Source organism: Solanum stenotomum, chromosome 3, assembly GCF_019186545.1.
Source record: "Solanum stenotomum isolate F172 chromosome 3, ASM1918654v1, whole genome shotgun sequence".
NCBI lineage: Eukaryota > Viridiplantae > Streptophyta > Magnoliopsida > Solanales > Solanaceae > Solanum > Solanum stenotomum.
Genome location: NC_064284.1, coordinates 17190549 through 17212424, shown reverse-complemented (window position 1 = coordinate 17212424; position 21876 = coordinate 17190549). Strand labels below are relative to the sequence as shown.

The following is a 21876-nucleotide window of genomic DNA, read 5'->3' as shown; positions in this document are numbered from 1 at the left end:
CAAAGGATGATGGATGGCTATTGACGGGAATGTGTAGACATTTTCTTAACCGCAGTTTGCATTACAGATTAATCATCTGCACGTGATGCCGGAGGTTGCGATCATGACATGTTTTACATGCAAACAAATATTTAAAACAGAAACAGATAATATTTTAACTTCCAATTTCCAATTAGAAACAATGTTACCCCTGACATTAAGAAGGGTAAGCAACCAATGTAGTAAACCTCAAAAGCAAAACAATTAATCACTCTTATATCCAGTGATTCCTTTCTTCAAGTGGCAATCTTATTGCTCCATTTATAAGTGACAGCATAGAAGCTACAAAAGATAGCATGCTTTACTTTACTAAAATCTAGAAGAGAAAATCCCTTCCTCGAAAGATGATAAATAGGTGGCTACATAAGCATGTACAGCAGTAACATGATCGATCAGTAGAAAAGGAGGAAAAAAAGGACAAAATATGATATACGTTAGTTGTGGACAGTGACCTGCTGCAACCAAGGCCAGTGCAACTCGCAGACATCACGAGGGCAGTCACCTTCATTATCCTTGATCTCTACGTCAGCACCATGATTTACGAGAAACTCAGCAATATCTTCCCTTTCACAAACAGCAGCATAATGCAGTGCCGTCTGGCCCTCAAGGTCCTTCAATGATCAAAATAACAAGAAGTTGTAATTCAGAGTATCACAAAACCAGTAAACTTGAAGCATCCACATACAGTGGAAACAAAATTGAAGAATTAAGAGCTTCAATGTTTATAACCAAGTTCTACAAAAGCTAACCTTTTCAACTATAAATTTGCAGACTCAAAAAGCTCTAGTATAATATTTCCCAAGGTACAGAACCTTTGGGAAACAAACTTTGGATGAAAACCACTTCAATTTAGCTCTCTATGATAGTTCCACTAGCCAAGAATTACATCAGTACACCCGTTTTAATTATGTTTCGAGTGATATTAGAGTTTCAGGTAGACCATGACTGTCTCTTATACTGCACTTGCGTTTTGAGTGACATTAGTATTTTCATGTAAAATTAGCGATTCTTATGCGCCACTTGCATTTTGTGTCCATTACATTTCCTTAAAAACATAGGCCACACTTGAGAGTTTAGTTGATATTAGGGTTTTCATTAAACCATCTGTCTCACATGTACTTGAGTATGTTTTGGCACACTATTGGCCATATCATCTTGCTTTATGATTACATGGTCAGATAATGTAATTTGAAAACTCACTAGGTTTAGTAAAGCTTTCAGCACAGTAGTCTTCTTTGCTCTCTCTCTCTCTCTCTGCAATCTTGCATCTATGTTACTCTCTGACTCTCTTTAAATTCCAATATAATGACAAATTCTCAAAAACACTATATTTAAGAGAGTTGGGGGAAGAAAGAAAAAAAGGAGAGGGTGAAAATACAAGAAAATTACAGCTACATCAAGAAAGGTTATGACTCTTTAGGATTTCAAATGAAACAAATCATGTAAAAAAATACAAGCCCCACAAAGCATATATATAACAAATCACAGAACCGAAACAAGATTAGGGGTTCGGCGTAATGATGCAAAATTATATGCACCTTGGCTGTATTGAAAACTATATGTACCTTGGCATTTACATCTGCATTCCTGCTTAAAAGCAATTTAGTGATGTTGAGATGACCACGATCGACAGCCCAGTGTAAGGGGGCACGGCCCTCACTGTCTGGAATCATTTCAAGAAACAATTTTTAATCAGGACGAACCTCAAACAAACGGAAAGACAGAAAAATCTGCATTACAAGTTCCTGGTAGACATCATTCAAACTCCGGGATTTTGAGTCACCTCACCCACCCTAAACGTTCTCTCAGTTCTCCACACTATTAATTTTTTCTTCTTGGTAATAATGCAAGAGAATCATCTTGTTTCAAAGAAGACTGACCCATCCTCAGAATCGGTTATCAATTAAAAACCATAATCAATGCACTTAATAGTGAATCAAAATTATCAACATTAAAACACCATACGTAGACTTCAAAAGAACTTATGCATCACATTGTGAACCAACCTTTCACATCCACAGGAACGCCACTCTCAATGCACTTAAGCAAGTTCTCATCGTCCCCTTCTCGTGCAAAGGCATGTATCTCATCCAATTTTCTGAAAAGAAAATAATGAGCATGTGATTTATAAGATTTCTTCTTCCCTAAGTAATTTTTTTTTTTTTTGATAAAGGTAACATTCCCTAAGTATTATAAATATTACAAAATACACACATATAGATAAAAGACAAATAAACAAAGAAGGTTTGCCTCTTAGTGCAGGAAAAAAAAATTAAGATTGGAAGACAAATAAACCCTATAAACAAACAAGAATATCAGAATGAAACTCCAAAGAATGTTTCTGCCTTTTGATGCCAAGAAAAACTAGTCATAGACTACATTGCAGTTTGTTGCGAATATAGTCCTGGAATAGAAGAAAGGGTGACAACAAATAAAAGAACTACACTATACCCAGTACCTCAAGTCCTAAAGAACGATGCCTTAGTTAAAGTTAAAACTGTCGAGCCAACTGGTGAAAGGTCTTCAGGGTTAGAACTCATAATAAAGTTTGATTGATTCAAGCGAAGCCGGAAATTTCCTTCGACAGTTGTAATTTTAGGTAGAAAATTCAACTATAACTGGAGAGGGGTAGGACATGAAAAAGAAACAAAACCATGACATACTAATATACAACCATTTAATTCTAATTTTGTTCTCTTCTCCTTTACCAGTTTGGTAGTACTCCACATATGCTTACTAGAAGAAGATGAGTAGCTTAGTCTTCGTTAGGAGCAAATTTGCATCCAAGGTATCTAAATAGTAGTAAAATAGGGTCCTACATAAGTTGAGTTATATAAAACGTATTAAATCCTTCCCTTAAAGAAAGTGCAACACTTATTTGAAATAGCAAATAAGGATATTTTTCAGGACAGAGGGAGTGCATGATTTCCCGAGAGGGACACGTTTAAATATGTTATACAAGCCACAATTTAAAACAAAATCAGATTGCAAGAGTTAAAGTTCAAACAAGTTAAAGAACCTTACAACTCATTTTCGGAATCCTCCTCACTGATGAAGGTACTGAAAACTGGTCCCATTGGCCTTCTAGTATCTGCATTATGTGCACCACTACTTTCTTCACCCTTCTTTTTCTATTTGAGCATGTCAAGTAGGCCAAACAGAAATAAGAAGACATCAGGAAGAAGAAAAGGAAGTAGAATTTTTTTTTAAAAATAGAACAGGAACACAAAGACATGAATGCTTGCTATTAATAACAAAGATGCATGTCTTACATTTGCAGACCCATCAAGCCAGGAAGGAAATAACTCAGTCACGATATCAAGATACTTCTCCATGGCTTCTTCAGGAGGCATGGCACCCAATTTCTGCCATGCTTGCCTAATACATGATGAAAGCAAATCTTAGCATCAGTCATTTAGAGAGACCAACCAAATATATTACTGATTGCATAGAAAACATTTGATCTATAAAAAAAAACATGGAAAACAGGTTGAGAGGATTTTGCTTCTATGACCTTACTCTTTTCACCGTGAAAAGATTTGAGAAAAGCTACCAGCCTAGTATATGTTATATTTCAAACAGGATTACAAGGAGAGGGGAGATCCACACACCCAAAAAGGTTAAGAGGATATTAAATACTCATTTGAAGTGATGAGCTATATGAAAAGTTACTGTCAGTATGTTTTAGAAAAAAAACTCTTTCTCATTCCAGATTGCGTCATTGAGATCTGAGAAAATGCCTTTCTCATGCCTTGGAGGATTTCTTTTTCTAGAAGATAACTACAGCGGAATCATGCCATGAAGATGCCACAAGCAACTTTATTTGAAACAACCTAGAAATGATAACTTGTTTTTCCAAGCAAGGTTACAGAGAAGTCTTTGGGAACTTCCACTTACCTCATCCCTTACATCCTATTATTTAACATAACTTGCAGTAAACTTTTGTAAATAAATTTCATAAGCATCGCTATCATTCCACATTCCACTAAGGAAACAATAGCCTTTAGTTGCTTATCCTAATAAGTCTTAGCACAATATGATTCACTATATGTCAAAGTTACTTAGGCCACTGCAAAGTGTATCCTCTTGCACCGGTAATTAAGCATCAGCATCTAGTCTTATTACTCCTATCAAGGTATAATTCTATTTAACAAAAAACTAAAAACTACTTAATTCACTAATTACATATATCATAAAAGTTCACCATTTGAGTTACTTTTCCTTCCTTATGCTAACAAGGACATGTAACATGATATCTTATACAGATCCAATAGTGCTTGCTCTCTGTTTCTAAAGCAGAGTATCAGATTCATCAACAAAATATGTCAAACTATCTAGTCACAAAGCAAGCAAATGACAATCTAAACTAAGACAGCAAAAACAATAAGAGGAGGATTGTGGAGAGCATTACCATTTGGCACGAGCAGTCATTTTGAGAGCCGATGGCTGTGGAGCAGTGCAAGGTCCCTCAGTCGCAATCTTATAAAGCCCATAGAGCTGCAGTTGCACCTCATTTGATACCTTATGCGACCGATCAGCTGCTGTAGCCGCCACAAACGCTGTCGCAGCACTAAACGCCTCATCCAACTCAGTACTTTCTACACCTTCCCAATCATCATCGCTATCTTCATCACCACTCACCGAACTCCCTTTCAAACCGCCGTCGTTCCTCTGAATCAACGGTTCGGCATCTTCTGAAACCCCGATAATATCAGCTTCCTCCGGCGATCTTTTCTCTTCAGCCTCGGAGGAATCCGCGCGCGTAATCCGGAGATTTTCATCACGGAAAGCGAAGATAATAGAGAAAAGCTTGGCGAGAAGGAAAGAGAAAATGAGACCGAAGATTATCGACTGTAGATACTGCTGCCAATCGGCCATGATTATTGAAGTGGAAACCCTAGATCGTCGGAAAATATATATGAGCAAAAACTGAAAGAAGAAAAAGGACGGCAGCTAGTTGAGCTTGACAGTAGCGAAAAAGAGAAAATGAAAATGTTGGCAGTTGTTATCGGGATCGTTATATTATACTCCCTCCGTCCCTTTTTAGTTGTCCACTTTAGAAATGGCACACAGATTAAGGCAACAATGATTAGCACAGTGAAGTTACAATTTTACCCTTATGACAACTTTTCACTTCAAAATTACAACCACTTATTTGAATTAAAGTGAAATAAATTGGAGGGAAACAACATACACTTTTACAATTTTCAAGAAGTGTAAATAAGGGTATAATAGGAAAAAATTTGTTGTCCTTTCTTGATTTGTCAAAATGGACAACTAAATAGGGACAACCAAAAAAGGAAATATGGACAAGTAAATAGGGACGGAGGGAGTATGTACACTACATATATGACATGTATTTATTGTACGTACTAAATTGCGATACACGTAAATTTGATGGAATATAACATTTATAATATATTTACTCTGTGTAAAAATTGAAATGTGTATTATAATAAATGTTTATAAATTTTGTGGTCACATGAGTTGTTAAAACAAAGATAGTAATAATTAAAGAATAAAGCTTCGATCCTAGAAAATTACATACGTACCTACTCATAGATAGTGACTTGGTAATTGAAATTTACTATAGAGAGAAGAATATTCAAAAGTATTTTATTAGTTATAAATGTATAATTCGTAATTAGGTAAATTTAATTGTACGAGGTACAAGTATATAATCTAGTGTATAATGATGTGTTGGTGTATGTACTGTTGGTCATTTCAATTGCTCTGTCGTAACAGTTCTGGGCGTGCTGTTGTCGAGTCCGCCATGGACTTTTCGCTTTGAGTTAAGCCTATAATCCATTTCTTTTAAGGGTTCGAGCTAGCTTGATAGTAAGCATTCATGGCATACATAGTATGAGCTCAAACAATGTTGGGAAGAAAGCATGGACTTCCTTATTGGATTTGTCTGCATCGAAACCTAAGTTGCATGGACTCTTCAGATTCGATGGCTCATACGTGTCGGATTCTCCAAAAATATACTACTTTTGGAGAATCCAACACACACCACTGATACTTTTGAAGAGAAACCCAATCCACATGCATAGATGTTCCTGTGTAATGCTTCCTTGTCTGATTTCGAAAGACACCATGATTTCCCCTTAGCAGGCGCTGGTGTTGCTTAGTTCACAGTTGCAGCCTTTGGTGCCGGCATGACGGAAAATTTGCTTCAGCCTGCAAGCCGGAGGCAATTTCAAAAACACATCAAGCACACTAACAGAAGCAGTAACAAATTGGTTCTGCTATTAGTGTGACTGTGATCAGTATTGGCAGCAGCATTAGCTACCCTTGGATGTACGATTCCTATGTCATAGACTGGCGTCATATCAGGTTTGAACAGCCCAAAATTTCTTTCACATGTTGGCCCTGGCTTTAAGTCCTCGTTGAAGAGCGCAAAAATATAGGTTTCAAATGTCCTGTTGGGCATTAGAGGTGTCCCAATTCCAGACATCACGTGTTGTATGAGCTTTTTGTTGTATTCGGCTGCAATTCCAGTGTCTACTCCTGCTTGCCCTGGATCTCCTCTTGATGGCCATCCAGTTTCAGCTATGACAATCTCAATGTCTTCGAAATCCAGGAGCTTCAGGGCTGAAAAAACTGCATCTAATTGTGCATCCAACATGTTTGTGTAGGTGAGTTGTGTGGTCTCGTCGAAGACCCCTGGATTAGGCCTAAAGAGTGCATAATCAAGTGTGTTATCAGAAGAATCAAAAAATGGATATGGGTTTATCATGAATGGTGAATTAGTAGCTCTAAGGAACTCAAGCAATGGCTTGAGAACATGGATGTCATAGCCTGGTCTAAATTTCCCAGTAGAAGGTGGGCTTGAATTTGAGAGTATACCTAGGAAGTGTGGAGTAGAAATTCGGATGTGACGGTCCAAGGACTTTTCAACTAGGGCAGCCTGGAGGGTTTCCATAGCAGGGACTAGGCTCACAATTAGTAACTTGTTGGCAGTTGAAATTACTTCATTGCCAACAAGTATTCTCACTATGTTGGTGGCAGGGACGTAAGGCAGGACGTTAATTTCCACCCATTGTTGGGCAAAACTCAACATGGTAAGCTGCGGAATTAGATCATTGGGCACATTTACAGTCACTGAAATGCCAGTGCGAGCAAATGCTTTCAAGATTTCTGGGTTAGCGTCAAAGAGCCTCACACGACGAATAAAGGTGGAGTCACGGAGGAAGCTTGCAACTTGGACTGGCGGAGGGAGGTCGTCAGCAACTGTACCATAATTGACACCAATTGTTCCTTCAACTCCTATTACCAAAAAAGAAGTTCGAATTATATCCACTGACAATGTATATAAAACACGCGTTGCGAATATCAAGCATCACTTGCTTACCTTGAAGGAAAATTGGTGCAAGAAGAACAAGCAATGCACCGAGCAGATGAGCCAGGGGTGTGTTGAAAACCTTATCCATTGCTCGGCTTGGTCGTCACAGTTTGCTGCAACTTTTTTTTATGTCTGCATGTCAGCAGCTTGGGTGAAGAAAGGCACCTGTTTGGGATGCTTTCCTTCAAAAATGGGCTTTCCAGCTGAAGTTCTGGAGTGTCAAATTAGGCAAGGAATATTCATGGGCCACCTCCTATTGGATGAGAATCTTTTCTTTTATGCTTTCGTCAATGTGGGATTGAGATATACCTATTGCTAAACAGTAAGGAATATACTTTTGAAGTTTGGAAAAAGGGCTTTATATACTATTGCAGTTTGGATAAACTTTCCCTAAAGAAATTAGAGAATTTTGAGAAAAAGAAATGCTCAACTGGGTAACTTTAGGTACTTCACCATCGACAAGAGGGAGTTCCTCAGATGGTAAGCACCCCCTCACTTCCAACCTGAAGGTTGTGAGGTCGAGTCACCAAGGGAGCAAAAAGGTGGGAGCTCCTGGGGGAGGGGTAAAAAAACAAAAACAAACAAAAAAAGTACTTCACCATCTCCCTCAACTGGGCAACTTTAAGTACTTCACCATCTCCAATTGTTTAGAGTTCCAATGTAGGAGGGGTAACAGTTTCTAACAGAGAACAACAACGTTCATATATACTACCAGTTCGCTTAAAATATCCTTCAGTAACTTTCAAAAGTATAGCTTGGCATTTTGCCGTTAGACAGATCTCCCATAATATCCCACTGTTCAAGTCCCCAATTGCCTGATGCATATATCTTGTCAGCGACAAAAAATCATAAATGAAGCAAATTACAGAATGATTTGCTTCTAAAAGACCAAACATAAGTCCATCAGTTGAAAATTGATGCTTAATTAGACTATCAGGTATAAATGACGTAAGTTACAAGTAGAGTTGAATTTCTGTTGACATTACCAGGATAACTAACTCACTCACTTTGCTATACCAAAATGACAAATATACAAGTACGTAGTAGCTTACATTCAATTATTCCACGGAGCATGGAAGATGAATCAAGTCCGAAAAAACTGGAAAATAGCATAAGTTATCGACATCCCAAGTTAACTCTTCCTTCTTCGGTAATAGTTTTATTTGTGCATATCTTCTGTAGATCAATGTATCCAATGATTGTGTCCTCAAAATCTACACCATCAAGTTGCGCATCATTGAAGGTAGATCCAGATAGTACAGTGTTCTTAAATGAAGCTCCCTGGAGGTTGGCTTTCTCAAAGTTCACTCGATCGAGAACAGCATTCGAAAAGTCTGTCCCTGTATGTACTGAAGAGTCAGATTTCCAACTTTGAAAAAGACGAAAGTATTCAAAACAAGGCATACATGTATTGAAAGCTTAAGCCATTCTTTAGCCCTTCCCAGCGAGACATAATAGTGGTTGTTGTCAAATTTACCCATGGCTACTGTCAAAAAATCAGAGAAAGCATTGAAGGGCAGTACTACCATGATTTGCTAAAACATATATACTCCAAATATAAACACTTCAGCTTCAATTGGTTTTGTTTCAGCGAAGAGAAGGATAAGAAAGCTGGAAAAAGAAAAACGAACAGTACTTAATCTACCAAAACATGCACTCTCCTATAAAGATGCTTCAGTTTTACTTAAATGCAGACACACAACATCCATCCGATACGCAAGTAGTTTTGATGAGAAAAGAGTTATTCGTATTAGTCAGATGGCGAGGCAATAATAAGATCACAGGTGCTCAATCTCATTTTCTATTTCATCTTTCTAAAAAAACTGAGTAGTTGAGAAGTACTCTATCAATGTGCAAATTACTACATAATTCCTACTGTTTCAACCGGCCTTGACATTAGAGGCAAATTACAAATTAAAGGACATTGTATCTGTTATATAAGCATGTTAAGGACCTCATTATAAATATCATGAAATACTAATTTACCAGTAACATGTACAGGAATTTTTGGACATATATGTATAATTCAATCAACTGCACTCAATATTTCTTTTTAGTTTTAACCTTTTGCTTCTTCAGTCGCCTTAAAACACAGGGAGAGAATATTTTTTCTACAAAAGTGTAATGTGAACTTACCCTTAAAACTAGCACCAACAGCATAAGCCTTAGACATGATCACTTCAGTCATGTCTGCACCATCAAATTTTGCATCAGACATGAGTGCTGCTGCAAGTGACTTCCCCTTAAGATTAGTTTTCTCATTTGTGTAATCACAAAAGCGCAGATCAAGTGGTTTATCATAAACACCATTGGCTTGACCTATTGTGTTTCCAACAAAGGCCCGTTCACACCTATTTGGATCTGTTGATAATGGAGGCAATCTCTGCAAAATCAACCCGAAATGTAAACAAATGATAATCTTGCATACATGTATGGACCTATGAAGCTATGACAAGTCCTGATAAATTAATTCTGAGTCAAAATGCACGTAGGCTTATTTCCTGTTTTGAGAACATGAGCTGTAAGATGTTTTCTCTCATTTTATGAGGAGAAATAGTTCAACATTGCCATTGTAGCATCAAAGTTGCTCAATGTTGCGTTAGGCTTTTGGTCCATTCATTCCATGCAGTCAGCAAATTGTCATTTTTTACCCTTCAATTTTCGACAATTCTTTAAAATTTCCCTCAATTTGGAGCTCCATTAGGGGTCAAGGATACAAAACAATTTTCATATTGGCGGGGTTAATATTAGATCAAAAGTCTAATGGATGGCAAAGTTGCTCGATTTGAAACAAAAAAGAGCCAAATTTGACCTTTTCCCATTTATAAGACGCACTTTCGCAAAACATCAAATATCTCAAATCCCGTCCAGCTCAAACCTAGATTTCCGTGCTTTCACATGAACAATATAGTTAATGAGAGTCTAAGATACTTAAATGTACATGTCAGGAGTGAATCATCATGTGGATCGAAAAACTATACAACTAATTTTGAATTTCTTAATGCCAACTAGATTAGGCTACTTATTTGCCAAATTAAAAACTTAAATGGCAATAACCTTTTGGGTGAATTGGCTCACACAATTTAACTTGGCATAAGCTTAGGCCCATCAATCAACAGAATACCTATACGTACTTGGTTAAGAAAAGAACCGTCCACACATTTTAAAACAAAAAAATAAAGCAGATTTTAGACCAAGTTTTGGATGAGATGTAATTAACAACACAATTCAATACTGTGACATTAAAAAGGTCGGCCGTATTTTCACCACTCGAACCCGTGACCTATATGTAAAATAGAACACACTGAAGGAAATATGTGAAATCAAATAGCAATAGAATAACTTCACGGAATTTGGCCCAACCTGACCAGCAGCAATAACAGGAGAAACAGAAGAAAGTGCCCAAACAGCAAGGAATCCACAAGCAACATTCCTAAGTTGCTTAAACTGAGTTGAACTTTCCTCACTGTTGGAACAATCCTTGGAAGCTGCCTCCAGATGCATCAATCAAACATAGATCATAAACGAAATTCAGATGCGATTTCAGCTTGAACATTTATGAGAATTTGAGTATAAGAAAAAACGAGAATCGTACCTGAACATTTGATTTGGATGGGTGAGTGAAGTTGCGAAGGGCGATAAATTGGGGAACGACGGAGAGAATGAGATTTATACGCTAAAGGAATCGATATTGACGCCATTTTTTTGTGAGTATTATTGCCAGCACCTCCGTTGTTCTCATGGACTTATCCATTCATAACCCCAGAACTGTAGATACATCTCCATCCTACGTGGCATCTAGACGCTGTTCTTTTTTATTTTTATTTTCCCCTTTATTGTTTTTTCTTTTTTTTCCTTTCTTTTTCTGTTGCTTATAAAATATTATTCTGTCTGTTTTAATTTAATTATCTGGTTTTTAGCTAAAATAAAACTTTTGAATTTTATTTGATTTAAATGCAGGAAAGATATTAAATATTTAAGGGTCATTACGTACAGAACAAGTTATTTTGAAATTAATTATTTCACTTTATATACGAAATAATTTATTTTATCACTAAGTGGAATAAATAATCCGCATAATAACTCCAACCAAATATAAAATAAAATAGTCTTACATTTTATCTGTGAAAAATAATTTTTAATGAATATTTAATTATAACTAAATACCGGGGGAAAACAATTTGAAAAGGTATTTTCTTAAAGTAATTGGTAAGACTCAGCTGGTCGATATATATCGAGAAGAAGCCACCAGCTGTCCTCATTGACCATTTTCGCCTCTTCCATCTCTATCTTTTCGCCCAAAAATCTCTCTGTTCTCTGGACTAGGGTTTTTCTCTTTGATCCATCAAATCTTTTGACGAACAGTTCAGAATCCTATCAATCATGTCTTACGAGAAGCTCGACGGTTTGGCGAGGTGGTTCGGTACTAGTGTTGCATCGGCGTTTTTCGCATCCTTGGAACGATGCTCGTGTGTGAATCTCAACACTTCCGAATCCGACGATGAGGAAGAGGAAGAAGCTAAAGAGCGCCCTCTCATGATCTCCGCCCTCCCTTCTCACCTCGATTCTTGCGCTGCCACCACAAATCCTACCTCCGCTGATAACCTCCCCGTTTGATTCGGTAATTTTAAAATTTTTTTTGCCTGTTTCTATTGTGAATTTTGAGTGTTTGTTTGCTAGTGTTGTAAGGATAGCAAGGAAGCAACTATGAGAATCGAAGCTGTTATGTAGTGATTGTTTGAGCTGATTTGCGCTCACTATGTAATGTATTTTACTTGAATTAGCTTGAACTATTAAAAAGGAGTAAGCTGTCAATTTTTAAGCATTGCTGTATTTTGGTATTGAGAATCATTCTCTGGCCTTTCTGGTCCTGAAACAACATAGCATGTCTGTGTATTATGTGTGTCAATACATGAATATGTACATGCAATGCTAATTTGAATTTAACACTATTAAATAAGGCTTCATTATTCTTTTTTCCAGTTTATGTTAGTTTAGGTGTGTTAACTTGTTATATTGGTTGTTTATTGCATGTTTGTGTCGTAGAATACTGCTGATCCCAAGTACTCCATCTCCATAATTGCGTATAGGAATATAGGAAGTAAAGAGGAAAAGGCCTGACCAGAAAAATATGGGTATATAGAAGCATATTTAATGCTTTAACAACTAGCTCCTTAGTTGCCTGGACTCTTCACCGTCAGTGTCAGATGTGTTGACACGACACAGGTGTGGATGTAGTGTGGGATCTGTACGGGATTTGGTCAATCAATTTTGGTTACTTTGACCAAAAACAATGGAGAAATTTGGAACTAACAATGATTTCTATTACATGCCAACCTAGGAAATTTGGAAATATACAATGGAGGAAAAGGACATATACACGGAGCTAGCCTAAGTTGCTCGGACTCGGTCACTTGGTAGTTTGTAACCTTGAAGGCTCACCCTCTACGAACGGATAGAGTTCTTTTACAGTAAGAGTTTTTGTTGGAACAACCAGTGCTAGTTTCTTGACTGTTTGAGGAGAAACCACTGCTAGAAATGTTCACGTAGAAGCTCCTCTTTCATCCGCTGGTTTAGGCTAACAACAGTTTTAAGTTTGCAATGCAAGTTTGTTCATTCTGCCAAATGGATGATATTTTGGGTTTATAGAGTGTAAGAGATTGAAGACAAGTAAAGTGCTCATCAAGTTGAGCAACTCTACAGGAACGATAGGTCTTCTTGTGTGATGTGTCAGTAAATAACTTGAAAAGGAAATGTTGGAAGTGGATTTTTTTTTAAAGGAGGTGTATTTGATGGTTTATCCTCTTAAAATTGCAATTTCATGGATGAAAGTGAACTCAATAGCCGCTACACCTAGCTTTAGCAATTTCTTGATAATGTCTCATCAATGTTGTGTTGTTCTTTATTGCTTTTTGGTTAGATGCTAAAGTTGTTAAATGAATAGAGGACTTCTTACGGAGTACTAACTTGGATTGTTAGGGAATCTGCTCATTGTCAATTTCGTGGCTGTACAAAAATTAGGGCAATACATTTATTTCCTGATTTTGCTTTAATAGCTACTCCTATATCATTGTCAGATAGGATCATGACATTGTGGAGTGTGCAGTTCATTAAGTGGATCATAAATGTTGTTACTACACATGGTTTGTAGCGATCTATAAAATTCCTTAGTTTAGAGATGAGATGATTTGTGAATCTATTTTGGTGAAAAACATCTTTGTTACTTTACTCACCACAAAAACTGCGCTGCTGCATGGCCACAACTTCTCTTGATTAGAATGTTATAGTTGCCTTTGTGTTATGAATTATGACCCTGTGGAGAAACTATGGTGGACTGTAATTGTATTTACTCTCACAAGAATACTCTTTAAGTGGATCTGCCTCAATTCTGTAGTTGTACTTGGCTCACTACCAAAAAAAATTATGTAGTTGTACTTGGTTAGATTATGTCTGTTCTGTAGAGGAATCGGTCAATTATAAAGTACTGCAATGTATAGAACGCTTCCTGTTGGAATATCTAAAGAGTAAAGACCATACTGAAATGGGGATTATGTAGTGCTGGTCAGATAAAAGACTTCGAAGATATCTCTGTATATCTCAAACCAATGTCATCTTGGCCAAATCACAATTCTATTGATGAACTGTAGACTGTTTGCTTAGACTAATAGAAGAGGTCACTAGTGTTTTGGTTCTAGAAGAGTTTACCTGAACAGAAGGCTTGGTTGATATGAGTCGAAGACTTGGAACATTCTTGATGCCAATTTTTTGTGCTGTTTCAGACTTACATATTTGGCAATGAAATATATAATTATATATAGCTGGTAATTTCTTTAGATAATGATACCTACTTCAGTGATGCTTTTCCCTTTTTCTTTTTTTCTATTTGATAGTTTGTCTTGCTGCTTGAACAATAGTTTGGTTGGGATCCATGATTTGCTTCTTTTCTCATGTCCACCATACTTTTGCAGCCTTTTCTCACCTAGACAACTCACAATGCTGCTTTATCTTTCTTTTTTCTCAGAACTGGGATCATGCTGCAAATTTGTTGAAGTGGTCCTTGGGCTCCATCATCATGGGTTTCATTTTTTCTTCTCCGTCAACAGAGTGGATTCACTCTGGTATAAGATGTAACATTTTAGTAGACTTTTGATAGGATTGTATAAAAGTGTATTGTCTGTTGAAAGTGTCTTGTAGTACATTAAAAGCACTGGTATGCATTTTCCCACCTCATCATATTGGAAGTTACGGTGACAGAATTGGCATGCATCGCATTTGGGCTACTTAAATTTCAAAATCTCTACAGATTATGATTCATGTTTGTGCATCATCTATACATGTCACACCTCCTTGGTGCCAGACTTGTGTTTGCTTATATTGAAAGAAAAAAGTAGCGGACCTGTGGGGCTACTTTAATGTTCATTTGCTTAAGCAATTAGTAATATAAAAAAAAAAGTAGCGAAATAGAAAAGATATAGTTTAAAAATTATATGCTTTGCTATTCATCCGTTTTTTTGATAGTTTCATATCAAGGTATGCGATCATGGACAAAATGTGAGAGTAATAGTTTTGTTTGTTATTTCCTTGAACTTTGGTGAGAATAGCTGAGTAGGAGCAGAGAGTTTCGCCGCAATACAATGGGCGCCTACACTTAGGTGTCAGAGCTATGGAGGAAGAAGCAGTCCGATGTGATGAGGTTCTTACAAAGGGTGAGGTGCTGGGAGTATCGCCAGCTTCCATCAATAGTGCGTGTTACTAGGCCTACTCGTCCTGACGTTTGGGTTGCAAAGCCAAACAGGGCTATGTGGTTTACCGTGTTCGCGTGAAGTGTGGTGGAAGGAAGAGGCCTGTATCCAAGGGTATTGTGTACGGTAAGCCCACCAACCAGGGAGTCACCCAATTGAAGTTTCAGCGTAGTAAGCGATCTGTTGCTGAGGAGCGTGCTGGTAGGAAATTGGGTGGTCTTAAGGTCCTCAATTCTTACTGGATCAATGAGGATTCCACATATAAATACTTTGAAGTGATCCTGATTGATTCAGCCCATGCTGCTATAAGGAATGACCCAAGAATCAACTGGATCTGCAACCCACTGCACAAGAGAGCTTTGTGGACTGACTTCAGCTGGGAAGAACTACAGGGCTCTCCAAGGAAGAGGACACTTGCACCACAAGGCAAAGACCCTCAAGAAGGGCAACCTGGAAGAGGAACCAGACTCTGTCTCTACGCCGTTATCGTTGATCTGCTTAGAGTTTTTCAAGAGTTTCTTATTGTTCACGACTGTAGTAGTCCTTTCTTTTTTGAAATCAAGTTCTGAGAACCTTTCTTTTTTGAAATCAAGTTCTGAGAAACTTGATAGAACAGCTCAATTTGTGAAAAAAAAAAAAAAATTAATCCCGATCTCGCAGTAGTTCATTGACGAACTTAATTTGTTAACATTGATTTTTCTTCGCAATATAATCTGAAACCACTCAAATTTGACAGTGCAGCTACACAAATTCGAAAAACGCAGAGTATTTACACCCACGAATATCCCCACAAAACAAGCAGAAGAAAATATTTAATAGGTACCTCAGTTACTGGAAGAAAAAGGTAGCGTATTATGAACAGAATTGCAGTTAAAGAATATTTCAGCTGTCAAAGACTTGGGCTGCATATTGGCTACGTGATTGATTCGATCCATTATATTAAATCATAAGATGTTTGTTATAGATTAGCGATCCTTGACGACTCTTGATTCAATCGATAATCAGATCAATAAGATATTCATTAGTGTTTTAGGAATTAATAGACTATTTTTGGAAATGCACTACTTTGGATGACTGTTAATCTCAATTTTTAGTTCCATGATACAGTCAAGTTGGTAAGAATTTCAATTATTAATTCCAACAAAACTCTTGAGCCAGATCCATATTCATGAAAATACTACTAACAAATTTAAAATTTCAAGAACATCAACGACAAGATTGGATACAAAAATTGATGAACCTCAACACAAGGTTCAATTGGGTGTGTAATTTTTACTTTGTAGGAGAGCCCTTATAAACTCAATGCATATACAAAGCATATACACTAACTACAACTACTACTGTACAGAACTAACAATTGATGTGATAAGTCAAATTTCATACACGTTGATTCATCATCAACACCATGACACCACTAAATCTAACCTTTTTTTTCCTTTTTCAAAGATTGAAACAACTAAATCTATCTTTTAAAGCTATAAATTGGAAATGACATCTATATGTTAGTGTAATCCCGAGTCACACCGGCATACCCCTCTTAACTCCCATTTCTTTTATCAGAAAAAACACTTGCTAGAGAGAGCACTTGCCTGGAAGTATTATCACATTTGTAGTAAACTCAGATTCATGTACAATTCCGCAGCTAAAAAAGCAGTGCACCAAGAGCTGCCCACCTAGCCTTCTCACTAGTGGTCATGTGGTCAATCTCCGTCTTCATTGAAGCAAATAGCAGATAAAATAGTTCAATCATTCTGATGAGCCAACAACCAGCATGAACTGTGCAAGTATAAAACAATCTCTACTTGTGCAACTATATATCCCACCATTGGCCAGCAGATATCCATCTCCAATAAGTTAGAATTACTGGATTTCTCCAGAACAAAGCCGAGATAGATATACCAGAGGATATTTATCAATTAGTGGCAAGGCACGGCACGGCACACACACATTGTTGTATCTTTCCATTGAAGCCCGGATGAACAAGATTGTTCTTAAAAGGGCGGCCCACAACATAAATTAACCCTCTAGTACCTACTACTCAAAGTGGCAAAGGCAACCCATAATTATGAAATGATCGTATTCGCCCATCGTAGCCAGCAGTAACAATAACTAAACCCCAGGCATTAGAATTGGATGAACTCTGGCAAGAACTTTTCAGAAATTTGTATTCAGATTTGCACATCCCAGAAGACGTTGACCGGGGACTTGATATGGGAAGCTTCTCTTCAGGCCAGGTTGCTGATCCTTTTGGAATTGCCTCAAGGAACAACTCACTGCCCAAAGAAAGATAAGGAGAGGAAATGAAGGGTAATATGTTGTTTGAAGTTTGACTTAGTCCTCCTCCACAATGCCGTCCATTATCTGGATTTACAGTTTTCAAGCCGGACCAGGGTATTGCAATGGTGGAATCACTGGAGAAGAACTCAGATGACCTCACCACTTTAGGTTGAGACACATAATCTTTGGGAACATCACAGTTCCATACATAGACATTAGAATCTTCAGACGCTGAGACAATATGCTTCCCATCCAAGGTGAAAGAGGCAGAGAGATGGTTTCCTGCAGTTCGCAGACCTATAGAACAGAGTAGAAGTAAATTAAAATCAGTAGAGGATAAGAAGCTGCAAGAAGTTGAGCCTAGAAACTACAATGGAGTCGCAAGTCGCAACCAGTACTCAAGTGAAAAAAGAAATGTGTCTCCTATACATCCCACTGTCATACAAAATCACAATATCAATTTGCAGCAATTCACATTGCCTTCAATTCATTAAAGCAAAAGCACAAGGCACTCAAAAGACGGGGCAAACGGACATCAAATAAAAATTATCTGAATTAGGAGAAGGGAACAAACCTTTGTACTTGCCGATCACATTGATACCATCTAGGATTCTGACGTGAGAGTCAGCACAAGTAACCATAACTTTTGATGGGTCTTGTGGAAAAAACTGCATTCAGAAAGCAATGTATACGCATCTCATCATAAGGTACATCAGAAAATTAATCTGACCAGAACCACAAACTGTAGTTTAGTGATGTAATATTACCTGAAAGCCAGTAATCCTTTTGCAAATCGACTTCTTTTTATTGGCCAAGCACATCTGCTCGTCTAATTGTATCTCATGACCTGTCACAATACAACTTTGTCTCAACTCCAACCAAATATAATATTGTAAGTTTTTGCTGAAAAAGCATGGACTAATATACTGAGTCAGAATATTCCCAAACGTTCCTAGTAATCTTGCAAACACATTTGACACTCCAGAAATAGCACATCACTAAGTTATACATGATAGCTACAAATATTAGTAAGTTGTGGTCTCATGAATAAATGCCTCTTTACTTCTATTATGATTGTAATAAAAGAGGCCAAGAAGTGCAGACAACCACAAGCAAAATGTCATCATTTTCGAAAATCTGAAGGTCAATCAACAGCCACATTCCATTTAAATACGAGTAACAATTTGACATATAGTGTTGCAATGCCATAAATTTGAAAATCTGACTCTGGGAGATATTAATGACGGCAAATAACAATACCACAAAGCAAAGAGTGAATGTTACCTTCCAAACTAAAACAACGGCAACTGCCTGCCATTGAGCCAATAATCCCACCCTATATGAAGCAGATTATTTGTTTCAATAATTTGCTCAAGTTTCTGAGTCTGTACTACAGGGGTACCATGATTAAGAGATGAAAATTAGCATACCTTTCCATCAGGACGATAGGAAACAGCAGTCACTATGTCTCTGATGTCCGTCCAATCCAATACTTGACAGCTGTTAACAGCCCAAATTCGAATTTTCCCATCTATTGATCCACTGATGAAGTATTCATCGTTCACTGGGTTAAACTGTATGCAAGTCACTGCAAAATCAAAGTGAGTAATACAGAATGAAACTCAATCACTACAAACATGTTAATCACAAAAGAATTCTAGAGTGGAGTATAATAAAGGTCTGTACATACCATAATTACTATGTGAAAAAACTCTGAGGCACAGATCATTTCCAACTTGCCACAGACGAACAGTTTTGTCAGTTGATGATGAGAGCAAACACTGCAGAAACAATACATAGCAAGAAAGACGATTACTTTCAGAATTTTTCAGAGAATTGTTGATCAAAGACAATTTAATAAACTTACATTATTTTTTGACCACGAGAGATCCAATATCTCCCCAGTATGCCCTTGGAACACATGCAGCGGTTTTTCCAGAATTCGAAAGACCTTTGGAGGGAAAACGACACAAGCAGAGTCTCTTGTTTTCTTAAGGCCCTTCAACATACTACTACTTTTCTCTTTATCTGTCACCAGAGGAGCCAATTGAGAAAGATGATTCACCGTGAAATACATACATGAAGGATCCAACTCTGGGATATCAAATTCATTGGATCTCTCATCTTCAACCACTTGCCACACCCGCACAATCTTATCTTCACCAGCACTAGCGAGGTACTGTCCATCAAAACTGAATTTCATAGTTAAAATTGAACCCTCATGAGCCTGGATATCCTGCCCCATGAAAAGAGCAGAGAGTTCCTTCAACCGCTTCTTACAATGGTGAACTTTAACCCTCTGAACTCTAGACCTCTGAATAGGGTTGGAACTGTTATCCTTCAATTCAAGACATCTCCCTTCGGCATTTGCTATGCACGTAAATGACCGTAGCCTGCTTAATAACCGACTCTTAACTCCATTTAGTTTCTTCGGTGTGTCTCCATTTTTATCCAATTCTCCCTGTCCAGGTTCACCAATAACGGGGGACATACATGAAGAGTTCTCGGGTTCACGAGACATTAGCAGTGATTCCAATCTTACAGGCCTGTTATTGCTCTGCTGGCCGTTCTCTGCCTGAACATGTACATTGCACCCAATTCCACTATCAACATTGCCACTTCTAAATGAAAAATTCCGATATGAACCCAACTGTTTAGGTGAATCCAAACCTTCGCCCCCACACAAACCAGACCTAGAAGACCGGTAAGAAGAAAACTCGTCCTTATGAATTGAGGTTCGTAATACCGCTCCACTACTCTCCATAATTCTTTCAATTTCCCCAGTAGATAAATTGGAGCTTCCATCTATATCTACTGGATCTTCTCCAGACATTCCATCTAAACTTAAACCCATCCAACAACGGAATTGCTTACGCCGCTCAACAACACTTCTGGGGGTTTTAATCCACTCATCATAGCTAACACCATTGACAACCCCAGAGCCAGAATCAGGAATTGGGGTAAAGTTAGAACCCAAATCAGAGCCCTGGGAAATACTATCCGGGGCATCGAAAAATTGACATTCCCCTTCATCATCACTGAAGCTACCCATGATACCTTGAGTTCACCCCATGAAACCCCACATCAAGAAATCATCTTTTTAAGCCCTGGGAAATGTGTTAAATAATCCATCCTTCATATAAACCTAAATAAACAAATGAAAAGGAAATTGCATTTAGTAAACAAACACCAAAACACGACTACCAAGAAGACTAAAACTGATTAAAAAATTCAAAAAAATCCATTATTCTAGTGACAAGAAAAACAATTATACTATCCCCCTCTTAACCATTTCAACAACAACAAAAAAAACAATAGATCCAGCATGGATCCCAATCCACTCACATTGAACCTGGTCTCCCCCACATAGCGTACTTCAATTTCAATAAAGGGTACTACCCCCACCCCCTCCTCTTCCTCTCTTTATCCATCTGCATAGAAATATGAACCCTAACTATCAAACCCAAATAAATAAGCAATTTCAAACCCAACAACAATTTCGTCTCTTTATAACATTTAAAGGATTATTCAAAACACCCATCAACAAGAATAAGAAAAAAGATCAAATTTTTACAATCATTAACATGAAAAATTTACTAAATCACATAGGAAAAATTCAAGAAAATATGAAAAATTAAGGGCAAAGAAGATTTTCTCACATGGGTCCGGCTAGTTTCAATGAAATTGAATGGATGGGAAAAAAGAAAATGTATCAGAGAGAGACAACACAACACAACACACTCTTCCTTCTCCTCCTCCTCTCTCTTCCCTCTCTGAACAAAGAAGAAAGAAAGGACTGACCATTAAAATTATAAAAATAAAAAATAAAAAAACAGAGAGGGTGTAATTAATGGAAGAAGAAGAAAGATCTAAAATTAGGAAATATTTTTTGGCAAAAAAGAAAGAATAATTTTGGGGTAAAAAAAGAAAAAAGGAAAAAAAATATTCTTGATATTCGTGATTACGGATGGCCCGAGAAACGAGATTTGGAGAGCAGTAATAGTACGATCTCCGCTTTATTTTACTTGATTCTTATATTAAAAATAAATATTTAAATTTAAATTAAATTTTTAAAAATATTATCAATATCGTTAGTTAAATAAAAAATATTATTCTTAAAAATTTGTGTTACGTCAATATGAATCAAGTAATATAAAACGATGGAATTATAAGGGTCTGGTCCTATTCCTATGTGGTCTCTTTGGTACTTTTCTCTATTGTGCGCCACCCTATTTTTGCCCACAACTGTCTCATTTACAGAGTCCCCTTCTCTTTTTATTGTATTTTTCAGCTTTTTTTTTCCTGAATGTAATTTTTTTGTTCTACTTCTTTTCTATTTTTTTAAATATTTTTTATTAAGTGAAGTGGATTAAATGGATCAATATGTCTAAAGAAGATTTATAAATGGTTGGGTACATATTCAAAATTGGTTTAGTTTGAAAAGTGTTTTTCAAAAAAGGTATGTTTGGTGAC

The 21876-nt window shown here is 37.2% G+C and overlaps 4 protein-coding genes and 1 pseudogene across 5 annotated transcripts; 1 reads left to right on the top strand and 4 right to left on the bottom strand.

Annotated features, from left to right (window-relative positions):
• Positions 1-196: 196 nt before the first annotated feature.
• Positions 197-5047, bottom strand: LOC125860986 (acyl-CoA-binding domain-containing protein 1). The gene is made up of 6 exons (XM_049541046.1): positions 4451-5047; positions 3312-3417; positions 3064-3170; positions 2046-2137; positions 1605-1702; positions 197-650 (listed from the first exon to the last, which is right to left on the bottom strand). Exons 1-6 carry the CDS (start codon positions 4915-4917, stop codon positions 474-476), a joined length of 1047 nt encoding a protein of 348 aa, XP_049397003.1. The 5' UTR covers positions 4918-5047; the 3' UTR covers positions 197-473.
• Positions 5048-6002: 955 nt separating this feature from the next.
• LOC125860264 (glucan endo-1,3-beta-glucosidase) lies at positions 6003-8170 on the bottom strand. Its single transcript, XM_049540194.1, has 2 exons — positions 7394-8170; positions 6003-7308 (listed from the first exon to the last, which is right to left on the bottom strand). Exons 1-2 carry the CDS (start codon positions 7470-7472, stop codon positions 6239-6241), a joined length of 1149 nt encoding a protein of 382 aa, XP_049396151.1. The 5' UTR covers positions 7473-8170; the 3' UTR covers positions 6003-6238.
• A 117-nt stretch (positions 8171-8287) lies between these two features.
• On the bottom strand, positions 8288-11141 carry LOC125860265 (thylakoid lumenal 17.4 kDa protein, chloroplastic). Its single transcript, XM_049540195.1, has 4 exons — positions 10980-11141; positions 10748-10872; positions 9521-9767; positions 8288-8724 (listed from the first exon to the last, which is right to left on the bottom strand). Exons 1-4 carry the CDS (start codon positions 11083-11085, stop codon positions 8501-8503), a joined length of 702 nt encoding a protein of 233 aa, XP_049396152.1. The 5' UTR covers positions 11086-11141; the 3' UTR covers positions 8288-8500.
• Positions 11142-15003: 3862 nt separating this feature from the next.
• LOC125860232 (60S ribosomal protein L15-like) lies at positions 15004-15634 on the top strand (annotated as a pseudogene).
• Positions 15635-16320: 686 nt separating this feature from the next.
• Positions 16321-21226, bottom strand: LOC125859278 (WD repeat-containing protein YMR102C-like). 2 transcript variants are annotated; one of them, XM_049538979.1, is made up of 8 exons: positions 21063-21226; positions 19271-20548; positions 19094-19184; positions 18834-18991; positions 18688-18739; positions 18171-18250; positions 17978-18071; positions 16321-17700 (listed from the first exon to the last, which is right to left on the bottom strand). In XM_049538979.1, the coding sequence occupies exons 2-8, from the start codon at positions 20453-20455 to the stop codon at positions 17165-17167; spliced, it is 2196 nt and encodes a 731-aa protein (XP_049394936.1). In that variant the 5' UTR covers positions 20456-20548; positions 21063-21226; the 3' UTR covers positions 16321-17164. The 2 variants fall into 2 exon arrangements, with proteins under 2 accessions (XP_049394936.1, XP_049394937.1); XM_049538980.1 differs by lacking the exon at positions 21063-21226 and adding an exon at positions 20749-20834.
• Between the last annotated feature and the right edge of the window lie 650 nt (positions 21227-21876).